Genomic DNA, 15334 nt, shown 5'->3' with positions numbered 1-15334 from the left:
TATGTTGTCTTAGAGGAGCACCTCTTTATTACCTCCCAATCAATCAATTACCACTCCTCTCTGAGTATGGCAGGTGTCCCAAATGCAATAACTAATAATGATCTTTGCAGAGAAGCTCAGGCCAAGAGTTGAACATATATTTTTTACATGCCTATTGATTATCAAAACTAGACACTTATTTACTAACCAAGAGTATGTAAACACAGCTGAGGCGAGAATTGCCAGGGTGATATCTTCCTTAAGTCACTATCCTCAAATACACATTTTAATAATAATATTGTTTTCAGACAGAATATAAAATGAAATTAGACTAAAGATTACAAAGCTGAAGTCAATTGTAACATAAGGAGAAATAAAACTTCAATTTTGAGTTCTGAAAAAAAGTAAGTTAGTTTATAACAAGTAAAATTATAATCTTGTCCATAATAAAAAAAAACAAAATCTTAATGGAAAATTTAAGAAACTGTTGAAATTGATTATGTGTTATCAAAATACTATACTTGTACATTGTTGTGACGAACACACCCTATAGAGAAGCTGTAAATAAGATATAGATGTAAGGAGGAGAGTTTTGATCCTTTTTTTCTACACAGTGACAGTCTGGTAAGCCGAGCGTTCTCGGCCCACAGGGTAACGAGTTCGAGTTCAACGAGCCCTAGCCTTGAATTATTCTACCAAAACAAACTAGCAGGATTTAGTCATACAGAAATTATATATTTAACTGAATAATATTTACAAGCAATGTTTACTATATATATACAACAGATTATAACAATGGTTAGGTTTGAAGGGGGTGTGGGACGCTAGGGCTTAGCTCCCGGCGGTAGACAGGCTGTGGGGGCAGCGGGGGTAAAAGGGGAGGCAGCGCCTCCCGATTATATAAGCGCGTGAGGGGCGCGTGATAGCTGCATGTTTGAGCCCCTCCCCACATTTAGGCAGGCCAGTTTGACCGCTAGATAGCGGGGTCAACATCGGTCATGAGATAGATGGTGATATAATAAGATTAGTGCAGTGGGTTTGTTATGATAAGTCACAGCGTAGCAACTCTGTAAACTGCCTGTCCGTCTGGTTGTCGTATTACCACAACCTCCCCTTCAAGGGTTGCGTGGCTCTCGAGCCACCAGGCCTTGAACCTGGGGATACGACAACCTATGTCTGCGCAGGACAGGCTCTTCCTGGGGCACAGCTCGATGGAGGACAGCTCTGGCTACACAGGCTCCACGGGACACTCGTTGCTCGGTCTGGCTGTGGTTGGATATCAGCATTGTCAGCTCCTGGTTGGCTTCTAGACGGGGGTTGGCGACGGTCAGGCCCCGGCGTTGGAAATTTTGCCTCGTCTGCAGGACTAGCTCTGCCTCAGCGGGTAGCTGGACACGGAGGCCTAGGCTAACTCTGGTGGTTCCCAAGGGGGGAATGACGATGGATGAGGGCGCATAAAATTCCATGGGGGCGCCTGCTTGGTTCAGGTTGCTTGGCCTCCTAGCTCCTACCCGGATAGGGATGGCTGTCATCAACAGGGGGCACATGGCTTCAGCCTCGTCCTCTGGGGCGGCCTCTTCCATTGCAACAGCTGCTTCTCCTCCTACAGGCTCGCTGCTGGCTGGCAGGTGCTCCATGTCTGTATCAGGATTCCAGATGGCGTCTCTGGGGGGCTCTGGAACTGGCGGCGGCGGTCAGTGCACTTGTTGAGGGCTCTGTAGTCGACGGCCCAGCGGGTGCTCCCGTCCTTCTTCTTGATGGGCACCAAGGGGCTGCTCCAGGCGGAGTCTGACGGCTCTATGACTCCCTCCTGTAGCCAAGTGTCCAATTGTTTCTCCAGCTCAGCCTCCTGCCGCGGGTTCAGATCCCTAAATCTCTGGCGGATCGGCTGGGTCCCTGGCTTGAGGCGCAGCTGCAGCTCGACTACATCTGTGCAGCCGGGGGTAGAGTTGGAGAAGACGTCCCTGTATTCTGATAACATGGTCCAAACCTCCTTTTTGAGCAAGGGATCCTTGCGCAGGAACTCGTTGTCTTCCATCTCAAGGGCCTCCCACAACTCCTGCATGTCTGGGGGCTCAACAGGCTCTTGGAACGAGTGGAGACTCGGAGGAGGCTCATCAGAAACCTCTAAAATGTCGGGCTTGACCAGCTCCCCTGTCACTGGGAGGCCAGCGTCCAGCAGGAGGGGCGTCTCCCCTTCATTTACCACCAGCACTCGAAACACAGTGGCGGATCCAGGCCTGTGGGCATACAGGCCTTCTGGGATGACAAGATCCTCCCCAAACCTCTGTTCTGGGGCAGCTAGTTGGATGGCATCCTGGGTGCGGTGGCCTACTAACTCAACAGGGACCGCCATGACACCGCGGCCAGGCAAGACCACCCGCTTGGCCGTGCGAAGTTGGGGTGGCTGGCCGTCAGTTGGAGTGACAGCGCTTAGCCTGTACGTGGCTGGTGTGGGGTCAGCTTCGGCTCCGGGAGCCACCGGCCGCGACTTGACGGGCTCGGCCTCGGGAGGGGCTGACGTGTCGGAGCCAAGTGTGGCTCCGAGGGCGTCCGGCCACGATTTGACGGGCTCGGCGCTGGGAGAGGCCAAGGCGCTGGGTCCAGCCTGGGCTCCGTGGGCGTCCGGCCGCGACTTGACGGGCTCGGCGCTAGGAGAGGCTGATTCCTGGGAGTTGAGTGTGGCTCCGGGTGCATCAAACCGCGACTTGACGGGTCTGGACTCGGGCTTGGCTGGTTGACTGGCTGGGGGTCCCAGGTAGAGGGGGCCAGGTGGACACGGCTGGCCGTTGATAAAGGTGTCGGAGGAGAAGATTGGTTCTGGAGGGCTGGCAATCTCAGGGAACGTTGTTGGCAGGTTCTCCCGCGGCACCTTGGGCACTGGGGGCAACCCCATGGCTAGCAGGTTGGCCCCCTTATGGGCGTTGAGCGCAGCATCCACCCAGTGCGTGCCTTTCTCGACCACACGCGGCTGCTCTGGCAGTGGGCCTGGCAGAGGCCCTTCATAACTCAGCTCTCTCTCGGCTGTCTCCCGGTCAATGGGGACGCCACGGAGTGGGATAAACTCCCCACGCACCCACAAGCAAGGTGGTTGCATGTCGAAACAGAGCCTAGTTCCGAACTCCTTGAGAAAATACCCTCCTAGGTTCAGAGGGTGTGAGAGGTTCCGGACCACAGTCACGTGGTAAAGATGGAGTATAAGGGTGTGTGAGACTGCCATATATAATTCTTTCAATTTTCCTATTACCTGGAGGGGCTGGCCTTCCTCGTTAGCAGTCAGGATTTGGGTGTTGTCCGGAATCAACATGCGCTGCACGCCCATTGCGTGCATGAGGTGTTCAGAAATTACAGCAGACCCTGGTACACGGTTGCCAGAATCGATCATGGCATCAACCTGTACATGCTGGGCAGGGTCAGGAGTAGGAAACCTCACCCTGATATGGCAGGGGAAGTGGAGGTCCTGCCCTTGAGACAAGGGGGCCTCCCGTTCGGCTGGGGTTGGCAGAAACTTCGGTGGTGGCCGAACCGCAGCTATGGTGGTATCGCTTACCATGGTGGCTTAGACTGTAGCTTCGAATCACTAGAGCTTATTAATTATCACTGGGTCAACAATTTTATATTTATTTTTATCACTTGGTTGACATTTATACACACTTATGTGTTGTTATCACTAGGAGCTCTAGGTGTGATTCTGGAAGCACTGGCAGCAGGGAATGTCCGTCCTGCAAGGTTCAGAGGGGTGACGGCGGTAGGGAATGACCCGTCCTACAGCGCCGCTGGTTCGAATCCCGAAAATGACGGCAGGGAATGGCCCGTCCTGCAGCGCCTCGGGTTCGAATCCTGGAAGGCAGCGGCAGGGAATGTCCCGTCCTGCCGTGCCTGTGGCTCAAAATCTGCTATCCGTCGCAGTGGTAGGGCTTACTTGTGTGCTGAAGCTTCGCAGCCACACATTGCCTTCTCAAGGAGACCAGCACCCAGCTGTCTGTCTCGAAGGTTTGGCCTGGGTGTCCTGGGGCTTGTCCCAGCTACACTTGCCAATTTAGACTCAGTTCTGTAGCCGTCTGAGCTAAATTATCCGATTACCGTGGCTGCGCACCTAGCGCTACTCCTACACGGTACGGAAAAAGCGTCTTAACTGGCGCTTTTAGCAGGCTAAATCTGCTTGCCGTAGGCCAGAGGCCCACATATTGCGTTCAAAATGATGGAAATTCGACCTAAAAAGGCCGTCTCGCGGGTCAGTTGGCTTCTCAGTTGGCGGCTGATTGTCCCCTTACTTGCCAAAGGGTCCAATCAGAGGTAGAATAGGCTAGTTTCTGTAAGGCTCGATTGAAACACGCTGACACCAAGTTCTGGTAAGCCGAGCGTTCTCGGCCCACAGGGTAACGAGTTCGAGTTCAACGAGCCCTAGCCTTGAATTATTCTACCAAAACAAACTAGCAGGATTTAGTCATACAGAAATTATATATTTAACTGAATAATATTTACAAGCAATGTTTACTATATATATACAACAGATTATAACAATGGTTAGGTTTGAAGGGGGTGTGGGACGCTAGGGCTTAGCTCCCGGCGGTAGACAGGCTGTGGGGGCAGCGGGGGTAAAAGGGGAGGCAGCGCCTCCCGGTTATATAAGCGCGTGAGGGGCGCGTGATAGCTGCATGTTTGAGCCCCTCCCCACATTTAGGCAGGCCAGTTTGACCGCTAGATAGCGGGGTCAACATCGGTCATGAGATAGATGGTGATATAATAAGATTAGTGCAGTGGGTTTGTTATGATAAGTCACAGCGTAGCAACTCTGTAAACTGCCTGTCCGTCTGGTTGTCGTATTACCACAACAGATCCATGAACACAACCTTAAAAATAGATTTGCTGTAAATATAAAGACATGCAATAAAAAAAATTTATAAAATATAAAGGCCTAAAATTATAATTTTAAATTCTTCACAGATACTCATTAAATATTATTTATTCCAGGAGCAAGAACAATTAAAAATTCATCATGAACAAGTGTCTTGTCTGTAGCAAAGAATTCTCTCAAAAGAGTGATTTGACAAAACATGTGAGGGCTCATACAGGTGAATACTATATATACATATGTAATTTATGTGAAAAATCATTTACAGAGAGAAGTAATTTAATAAAACACAGAAGGATTCATGAAGGTGAAAGGAAATTCAAATGTGATAAATGTGAAAAAACTTTCTCTCAGAAAAATTTTACTGCTCATAAGCGGATTCATACAGGAGAGAAGCCATACTCTTGTGATACATGTGGAAATTCATTTTCAGACAGTAGTAATCTGACAACGCACATGAGGATCCACACAGGTGAGAAGCCATACTCTTGTGATATGTGTACAAAAGCTTTCACACAACATAGTGCATTAACTCTTCATAAGAGAATCCATACTGGAGAGAAGCCATACTCTTGTCAATTATGCCAGAAATCTTACTACTCCAGTTCAGACTTGTCAAAACATAAAAAATCAGCTGGACATCTCAATAAGTTACAATCTTCTAAGAATACAGTTCCACCTTCTTTGCCATACTCTTGTGAATTATGCCAAAAATATTTCAAATCAAGATCAAAACTGTCACGCCATAATGCAACTGCTCGACATCTCAAGAAGTTAGATTCTGTTAATAATTCAGTGTCGCCTTCTACTTCTACCAGTTTTGTTGATTGTGTTGAAGTTGATATTAAACTAGAAATAAAAGAAGAAGAAACTCTTGATGAGGATCCTCTCTCTATCAACATGGAGGCTGAGAATGTTTAAGAAACTATAAAACAGGAAATAGAAGGAGAAGAAATTGAGGAAAAAGATTGTCTTTCATGTGAATAGAATTCTGAGGAGGATATAGTCAACACTATAGCCATTGTTAAACACAAGATTGAGATATCATAAACTAAATGTTTTTATAAAAGTATACATTTTTAGTACCTAGATTTAATCTTAATCACAAATCTTTTAAACAAATGATATCATGTATATCTAACTCACTTTATATTTTTTCATACTTTTCATTATTCTATGTAATTAATTCCAGAACTATTTCAATTTTACTCCTGTGCAATTTCTGTTAAACCTTACTTTGTATCGATTTTGTTGTTTTACTATTTTGATTCTTCTCCCATTGAATGGGGAACATTATTCATCTTACATTCAATTAATTAGATCTCATTATTAGAACTGTTTTACTTTTAAAATTATTTTTATATTTTTTTTCAGACTGAATATAAAATGAATTGAGACTACGATAAGAAAAAGAAAGAAAACACGCAATTTGAGTTTAGCAAAGTAAAGTAAGTTAGTTTTCTTTATTACAAATATTATGTAGCAGAATCTTAAAGATGTAGGATGTCTGTCTGTCTGTAATAAAAAAAATATTTCAAAAGAAAAAAGTTGGAGTTTGGGATGGTTTTTTCTATAGTATGTATTTTAAATAAAAGCTAAAGATAGGAATTGAATGAAACATCAAAAGTAGATTAGGTAATAAGTCATATACATATAAGTGGATAGAAGAGAAAGTGGGATAAGAATTAGATGGAAGAGGAGAGTTTTCATACAGTACATCTGGAATACGTTTAACCTACATAAGGACAGACATACCTTACACTATAATCAGTATTTGAAATAATTATTAAATTTATTCTGGCTTAAAGTTATTATTTTTTTTACTTCTACACATTATATATTAATTATTCCAGGTGCTAGAACAATCAATAATCCACCATGAACAAGTGTCATAAGTGTCATATCTGCTGTAAGAAATTCTCTAGAAGATACGACATGACAAGACATGTGAGAATTCATACAGGAGAGAAGACATTCAAATGTGATACATGTGATAAGGCTTTCGGGACAAGATATGAGTTAACTACCCATAAGAGGATTCATACAGGAGAGAAGCCATACTCTTGTGACACATGTGAAAAGGCATTCCGTACAAAAGGTGAGTTGACTGTCCATAAGAGGATTCTTACAGGAGAAAAGTCATACTCATGTGATTTATGCAAGAAATCTTATTACTCAAACTCAGTCCTGTCAGAGCACAAAAAATCAGCTGGACATCTGCTATACTTAGAACTAAAGAATAAAGTTTCACCTTATGCTTCAACCAGTTTTGTTGATTGTGGGGAAGCTGATGTAAAGTTAGAAATAAAAGAAGAAGAAACTCTTGATGAGGATCCTGTATCTATAAAGATAGAGGCTGAGAGTATGGAAGTAATTATAAAAGAGGAAATAAAGAAGGAAGAAGGAATTGAGAGTGAAGAATTTGTTTAAGTAGATAAAAATGAAAATGTTTAATAAATGTATAAACCTAGATTGCGATTTTATTGCAAACGTCTTTTAGCAAGAGCTGTATTATGTCTGTATTTAAGATTTGATGTAATGTGTAAATAATATTACTTCTCCTAATGTTTCTTTCAGATAAAAGAATGAAATGAAATGATTTGAATGATGACTTTGTTCACCAAGTCTATTTTTGTAAATACTCTTTCTTATCATATTTTTGTTGATACTAAGACTACTTTTTGAGACAAACTTTTCATTTCTAAGTTTGATGACAAACAATTCTAACATACCATCTTTTTTTTTTTTTTTTTAAATTTCACAAGTTCTTTTCTTCACATATTGCATTTAATGTGTTACTTAAAGTAGTGAATCTTTTAAATGTTTTTGTAGAATATGGGTAGAAAATTTAAATCCTTTCAAATGTAGTTTAATTGAACAAAAAAAAATGTGGTTTACTAAATTCAAGTTCAAATTAATTTTGTGCAACTAATGAAAGGACAAATAAAATAGCATGACTCAGCACATTGTAATCATTCATCCAGGTTGAAAACATGATTTTCATTAGATATATATTTCTTGGTCTATTACAACATCATTATAAGGTCTCTCTACTTGGTCTATTATATCGGTTTCTTCTTATATCTAGTCTATGGATGAGATTTACTTAGGTAGAATCTTGGTCTATTAATCTCCAGATAAGCTACCTAATAATTATTCCTACATAGTGACTGATGTGCGGACATCTCAATTATAGAGTAGCTTAAAAATGAAATAATAAGATTAAAAATCAATAATTTCTATTCAACCATTACATTAAATATTGTTTATATTCTAGGTGCAAGAACAATTAAGAATCCATCATGAACAAGTGTCATATCTGTAGCAAGGAGTTCTCTAGAAAGAGTAGTTTGACGTTACACATGAGGATCCATACAGGAGAGAAGCCATACTCTTGTGATAAATGTAAAAAGACTTTCACACAACGAGGTAATTTAACTGAACATAATAAGATCCATACAGGAGAAAAGCCATATTTCTGTGATACATGTGGAAAGACCTTTACACAACGAGGTAGTTTAACTGAACATAAGAGGATCCATACAGGAGAGAAGCCATACTCTTGTGATACATGTGAAAAAGCTTTCTCACAAAAAAGTGCTTTAACTAGTCATAAGAGGACCCATAGGTCATACTCTTGTGATAAATGTGAGAAAGCTTTCCGTACAAATAGTGATTTAAGAATACATAAAATGATTCATACAGGAGAAATGCAATATTCCGGTGATAAAGGTGAAAAAGCTTTCTCACCACAATTCTGTACAGGAGAAAGGCCATACTCTTGTCTATTATGTCAGAAATCTTATTACTTAAGTTCATCCCTGTCAAGACATAATAGTTCACCTGAACATCTTAGGAAGTTTGAATCTACCAAGAATACAGGTCCAGCTCCTGTTTCTACCAGTTTTGTTGATTGTGGTGAAGCTGATATTAAACTTGAGATAAAAGGAGAAGAAACTATTGATGAGGATCCTATATCTATAAAGATTGAGGCTGAAAGTGTGGAAGTAATTATAAAAGAGGAAATAAAGGAGGAAGAAGGAATTGAGAGTGAAGAATTTGTTTAAAATCCGGAATCCGTTTTTTATAGCGGATTCCGGATTCTAAATTGGTAGGCTAAAATTACCGTCTTGAGTTTTTTCTTACAACTCCCTCCTAAATTTTTTTCTACATAACAAATTTTAATAATTACTAATGTGATGTAAATGTTTTAGTTATGCTGGAAGTCAACACTTTAAACAAATCAAGGCTTCAACCAAGTGACATAGTGATAAATTAACGAAAAAAGCTATCCCTCTGTGACGGACGGCCTTTTAAAATACTGCTAGAATCCGGAATCCGAATCCGGAATCCGCCAAAAATAAGAATCCGGAATCCGCAAGAATCCGTCATTTTTTTTAAGGATTCCTTCAGAATCCGGAATCCGAATCCGGCCCAAAAATTCGACGGATTCCCATCCCTAGTATAAACATATATCTGCGTTGCTCTAATCCTACTGGGCTACCTTGTACATGTAACTTTTGTTCCCTAATTTATTTTCTTATATTCAATTAATTCGATCTCATTTTTAGAAATGTGTAACTTGTAAAAATATTATTATATATATTTTCAGACTGAATATAAAATGAATTGAGACTCTAAAATTATTAAAAGTAAGAAAACACAAAGAAGGTAAAAGAAAACACGAGATATTTGAGTTTAGCTAAGTAAAGTAAGTTAGATTTCTATATTACAAATATTATGTAGCAGAATCTTTAGAATATTAATATTAAAGATGTACGATGTCTATCTGCCTGTCATAAAAGTAAATTAGTTTTCTGTAATAATGTAGTTTGGAATGGTTTTTCTATATTATGTCTTTTAAATAAAATCTAAAGATGGACATTGAATTAAACATCAACAGTAGATCGGGTAATAATACTATAGTCATGTACATGTGAGTAGATAGAAGAGAAAGTGGGATAAGAATAAGTGTGAGAGGGGAGTTTTCATACAGAAGGTATATCAGATTCTAGAATTCTAGTATTTGAAATGATTACCTATTGAAAATTAAAAATGCTTTAAGATTATTTTTCCAATTCTACACAATTATAACATTAAAAATAATTTATTTCAGGTGCAAGAACAATTAAGAAACCATCATGAACAAGTGTCATATCTGCTGCAAGAAATTCTCTAAAAAGAGTGAATTGACAAGACATGTGAGAATACATACAGGAGAGAAGCCATTCAAATGTGATTTTTGTGAAAAAGCTTTTTCACGACAAGGTACATTAACTGCCCATAAGAGGATTCATACAGGTGAGAAGCCCTACTCTTGTGATACATGCAAAAAAGATTTCCGTACATATGGTGAGTTAAGTCTCCATAGGAGAATCCATACAGGAGAGAAGCCATACACTTGTGATACATGTGGAAAGACCTTTACACAACGAGGTAGTTTAACTGAACATAAGAGGATCCATACAGGAGAGAAGCCATACTCTTGTGATACATGTGAAAAGACTTTCTCAAAACAAGATTATTTAACTGACCATAAGAGGATCCATACAGGAGAGAAGCCATACTCTTGTGATACATGTAAAAAGTCTTTCTCACAACAAAGTTCATTGGTTGATCATAAGAGAATCCATACAGGAGAGAAGCCATACTCTTGTCATACATGTCATAAGGCTTTCTCGCATCAAAGTGCATTAATTGTACACAAGAGGATTCATACAGGAGAAAAACCATACTCTTGTGAATTATGCCAGAAATATTATAAATCAAATTCAGAATTTTCCAAACATAATAAATCAGCAGGACATCTCAAGAAGTTAGAATCTACTAAGAATACAATTCCAGCTGTAGCTTCTACCAGTTTTGTTAATTGTGGTGAAGCTGATATTAAACTAGAAATAAAAGAAGAAGAAACTCTTGATGAAGATCCTCTGTCTATCAACATGGAGACTGAGAATGTAAAAGAAGCTATAAAACAGGAAATAGATGGAGAAATTCAGGATAACGATTCTTTTTCTTGACAACAGAATTCTGATGAGAAAATGATAGAAAATATTGACATAGTCGAACATAAAATTGAATATGATTAACTATATGATATAATGTAAGTTGATAAGAAAGATCAATTTTCAGTAAATTAAATTGTTGTATATAAAAAGACAATATATATTACGTACCTACCAAGTTATTTTTTTCTTTGTTATATAAACAAAAACTTTTTTTACTTTTAAATTGATTAGATAAGGATTTTAAAGTTATCTCTGTGTGTAAATCTATAATTCTTGTTTGTTTTCTGTACATATAATTTTTATTTCTTGATTATTTTTTATATTTTCAGAACATAAAAATGAAATTTGATTACATGGAATAATACGAATATCACAAATAAAAACAGGTATCATTCTGGATGATCGTTGTTATTGGGTTAGGCATTTAAATAAATTCATAGGATATTAGAGACTAGCCGCTTCGCCCATAGAGGCCTCTAGTGGCACTTGATGAGGAGGCATGGCGGTCTCCTTTACAGATTGGGATGTACGTTTTAACTTCATTAATTTATTCTCTACAAAAATTTGGAAAAGGTTGTAAAGTTTAAGAAATCATCCCTATTGGTTAAATGGTTTTTGAGAAAATTAAGGTTAGGTTCATTTTTAGGATTTTTTGGAGCCCCAGAGGGCTAGGGGTTGGTGGCAGGGGGGTGACTTATAATCTAGAAGTTAGTTTATAACCATAAAAGCTTAAGTTTAAGAAATCATCCCTATTGGTCAAATGGTTTCTGAGAAAATTAAGGTTAGGTTAATTTTTAGGGTTTTTTGGAGCCCCGGAGGGCTAGGGGTTGGCGGCAGGGGGGTGACTTATAAACCAAAATTTAGTTTATAACCATAAAAGCTTAAGTTTAAGAAATCATCTCTATTGGTCGAATGGTTTATGAGAAAATTAAGGTTAGGTTCATTTTTAGGGTTTTTTGGAGCCCCAGAGGGCTAGGGGTTGGTGGCAGTGGGGTGACTTCTAAACTAGGAGTTAGTTTATAACCCTAAAAGCTTAAGTATAAAGAAATCATCTCTATTGGTCAAATGGTTTCTGAGAAAATGAAGGTTAGGTTAATTTTTATGTTTTTTTTTGATCCCCGGAGGGCTAAGGGTTAGCGGCAGGGGGGTGACTTCTATACCAAAAGCTAGTTTAAAACCATAAAGGCTTAAGTTTCAGAAATCATCTCTATTGGCCGAATGGTTTCTAAGAAAATTAAGGTTAGGTTCATTTTTAGAGTTTTTTTGAGCCCCGGAGGGCTAGGAGTTGGCGGCAGGGGGGTGATTTCTAAACTAGAAGTTAATTTATAACCATAAAAGCTTAAGTTTAAGAAATCATCTCTATTGGTCAAATGGTTTTTGAGAAAATTAAGGTTAGGTTCATTTTTAGGGGGGTTTTGAGCCCCGGGGGGCTAGGGGGTGGGGGTAGGGGGTTGACTTTGAAACCATAAGATGTTCATACCCCTAAAAGCTTAAGTCCAAAAAATTTGCACGGTTCATCAAGTGGTTCCGGAGAAAACCCCCCCCCCCCAGCATCAAAAAAGCTTCAGTTACGTCCCCCTTTTATTTCTTGATTATTTTTTATATTTTCAGAACACAAAAATGAAATTTGGTTACATGAAATTATAGTTTTAAGGGGGGAGGGGGTAATTTGTTTTTGGGGGGCTGAAATGTCGCGCGAAGCGCGCCGCAAATTTTTTTTACCCCCTCCCCAAATTTTTACCCCGGGGGTAAAATTTGCTTGGGGGGTAATAACCCCCCCTGAAATCTAATGGCTGGGGTAAAGAGGGGGGGGAATGTGGTGACTCGTCACACGACTACCAGCAATTTTATTTTGGGTGCTACTCCCTTAGTTTTAGAGATAATTGGGTAAAATCTTTTTTATTCTGTCACTAATTACCCCAAGTTTTGGTATCTTTCAAAATAAACGCTCCCGCCGCCGTTTTCCGCCGCCACAAAAATTTTTTTTATTGCATTTCTCGCCGAATTAGGCAATTTGGAATCATTTGAGACCATGTTATTTTTTTCAAAAATTTTTCCCCTTACAAGCACCCCTGCCTTTTTCAAATTCTCGTTTGTCAAGGTATATCTTAAATACAATACTTCTCCTGTGATTATGAAGATATTGAAACAAAATATTTTAGGTTGGTAAGGAAAAAATATTTGAATAAAAAAAAATGGCGGCAGTACCACCGCTTCCGCCGTCCGCCGTAATTTTCCGCCGCCACAAAAAAAATTTTTATTGTATTTCTCTCCGAAATAGGCAATTTGGAATTATACCAAGTGGTTTTTTTCAAAAATTTTCCTTTTACAAGCAACCTTGCTCGCGCCATCCGCCGCCGCCGTGTTCCGCCACTGCCCCCCAAAAAATTTGAAAAAATAACATGGTCTCATATGATTCCAAATTGCCTAATTCTGCGAGAAATACAATAAAAAATTTTTTTTGGTGGCTGCGGGAAACGGCGGCGGGCGGCGGGAGCGGCGGTCCCGCCGCCGTTTATTTTGAAAGATACCAAAACCTGGGGTAATTAGTGACACAATAAAAAGGATTTCACCCAATTATCTCTAAAACTAAGGGAGTAGCACCCAAAATAAAATTGCTGGTATGTCGTGTGATGAGTCACCACATTTCCCTCCCCTCTTTTGTTTACCCCCCCCCCCCCCAAATTTACCCCTGGGGTAAAATTTTTGGGGGGGGTAATTTAAATTTTATTAAATATTTAGTATTGAAAATGAGCGCGAAGCCCGCAAAAATTTTGTTAGAGATTTTTTAATTTGCACGGCACAAATTCGTTTTGGGGAGAGGTAATTCCCACCTTACCCCCCCCCCCCCTTGGACGTCTATGTTTGAACACTGCGTATTAATAAGGCTTGTCATTGAAATGAGGTTATTGGTTATTAGAGATGAAAGATTTCTCTGATGATGTATTTAGGATGTAAGCTTGTATATGTGGGAGGTTTAAAGCACTTACATACCTATAAATCAACACTTAAAAGTAAAAAATAAGAAAGAATACGATATCAATTTTATAAAGGATGAAAAAAACATTGTTTAAGTAAATTAATCTGATATATAGTATATAACCATAGCAATTACTTTATTATGATATTTCAGTCTGTTGCCCAGTTTTTTTCTTTTCCATTTGCTTTGCTTGTCTTTTTTTATTGTATAGCTTTGCTATTCATGAATTACATTTTTATTTTCTTACCTACTAAAAAGTAAAAACCAATGTATAACAGTATTATGGGGATTTATGAAATACAATCACAAATAAGTAATGATCTTTATAGAGAAGCTAAGGCCAAGAGTTGTACTAATTTTTTTTATATGCATATTGAGTATCAAAACTAGTTTATCAATTGTTCACCAATAGTATGTATACGCAGCTGAGTGTGAATCAGCTAGGAGGATATCTTTCAGTCAGTCCCTTGAGTCACTAGCCTCAAATACATATTTTAACAGAAATATTTTTTTTCAGACAGAATGTAGATTCAAGAATGCAAAGCTCAAGTCAATTGAAATATAAGGAGAAATAAAACTTCGATTGTAGTTCAGAAAAAAAAGTAAGTAAGTTTATAAATACAATGATAATTTTATCTATAATTAAGTAGTACAGAAAAAAATTAACTAACAACATTTTAAAGAAAAATATAAGTAACTTAAGTACTTTGTTGTACATAATGACAGACACACCCCTATAGAGGAGCTATATAAATAAGATATGGATGTAAGGAGGAGAGCTTTAATACAATATTTTTTTCTACACAGTGACAGACCTATGAACACAACCTTAAATATTGAGATGCTGTAAATATAAAGCCATACATTAAAAAAGATTTATAAAATAATAAAGGCTTAAACTTATAATTTTCAATTCTACAAAGGTATTACATTAAATATTATTTATCCCAGGTGCTAAAACAATTAAGAATTCAACATGAACAGGTGTCATATCTGCTTGAAGGAATTTTCTCAAAAGAGTGATTTGAGAAGACATGTGAGAATTCATACAGGAGAGAGACCATACACTTGTGGTACATGTGAAAAGGCTTTCTCACGACAAGATACATTAGCTGAACACAAAAGGATTCATACAGGAGAAAGGCCATACTCTTGTGATAAATGTGAAAAATGTTTCTCACAACTTATTCAATTAACTGTCCATAAGAGGATCCATACAGGAGAAAAACAATACTCATGTGATACATGTGAAAAAGCTTTTGTAGAACAGAGAGCATTAACTCGTCATAAGAAGATCCATACAGAAGAGATGCTATACTCTTGTGAATTATGCAAGAAATCTTTTAATGATAGATCAAACTTGACAAGACACAATAAATCTGCTGGACATCTCAATAAGTTAGAATCTACTAAAAATACAGTTTCACCCTCTACATCTACCAGTTTTGTTAAATGTGGCGAAGCTAATATCAAATTAGAGAAGAAAGTAGAAGAAACCCTTGATGAAGATCC

The 15334-nt window shown here is 38.9% G+C and overlaps 2 protein-coding genes across 2 annotated transcripts; both read left to right on the top strand.

Annotated features, from left to right (window-relative positions):
• The first annotated feature begins 285 nt into the window (after positions 1 to 285).
• On the top strand, positions 286 to 7411 carry LOC145311334 (uncharacterized). Its single transcript, XM_080150535.1, has 3 exons — positions 286 to 383; positions 4954 to 5749; positions 6707 to 7411. The coding sequence occupies exons 2-3, from the start codon at positions 4979 to 4981 to the stop codon at positions 7262 to 7264; spliced, it is 1329 nt and encodes a 442-aa protein (XP_080006661.1). The 5' UTR covers positions 286 to 383; positions 4954 to 4978; the 3' UTR covers positions 7265 to 7411.
• Positions 7412 to 9954: 2543 nt separating this feature from the next.
• LOC145311336 (uncharacterized) lies at positions 9955 to 10991 on the top strand. Its single transcript, XM_080150538.1, has one exon. The coding sequence runs from the start codon at positions 9976 to 9978 to the stop codon at positions 10852 to 10854; it is 879 nt and encodes a 292-aa protein (XP_080006664.1). The 5' UTR covers positions 9955 to 9975; the 3' UTR covers positions 10855 to 10991.
• Positions 10992 to 15334: the final 4343 nt, after the last annotated feature.

This window comes from Acartia tonsa, unplaced genomic scaffold, assembly GCF_053477335.1.
Source record: "Acartia tonsa isolate MP-2025a unplaced genomic scaffold, ASM5347733v1 sca5, whole genome shotgun sequence".
NCBI lineage: Eukaryota > Metazoa > Arthropoda > Copepoda > Calanoida > Acartiidae > Acartia > Acartia tonsa.
The sequence above is the reverse complement of the archived record's forward strand: the minus strand, read 5'-3'. Positions and strand labels throughout refer to the sequence as shown.

Excerpts from the sequence above, each read along its gene's own strand:
- LOC145311334 (XM_080150535.1), top strand. The coding sequence starts at position 4,979 with ATGAACAAGTGTCTTGTCTGTAGCAAAGAATTCTCTCAAAAGAGTGAT. Across the intron at positions 5,750-6,706 it reads TCAACATGGAGGCTGAGAAT|TCCACCATGAACAAGTGTCA; the intron begins GTTTAAGAAACT and ends AACAATCAATAA.
- LOC145311336 (XM_080150538.1), top strand. The coding sequence starts at position 9,976 with ATGAACAAGTGTCATATCTGCTGCAAGAAATTCTCTAAAAAGAGTGAA.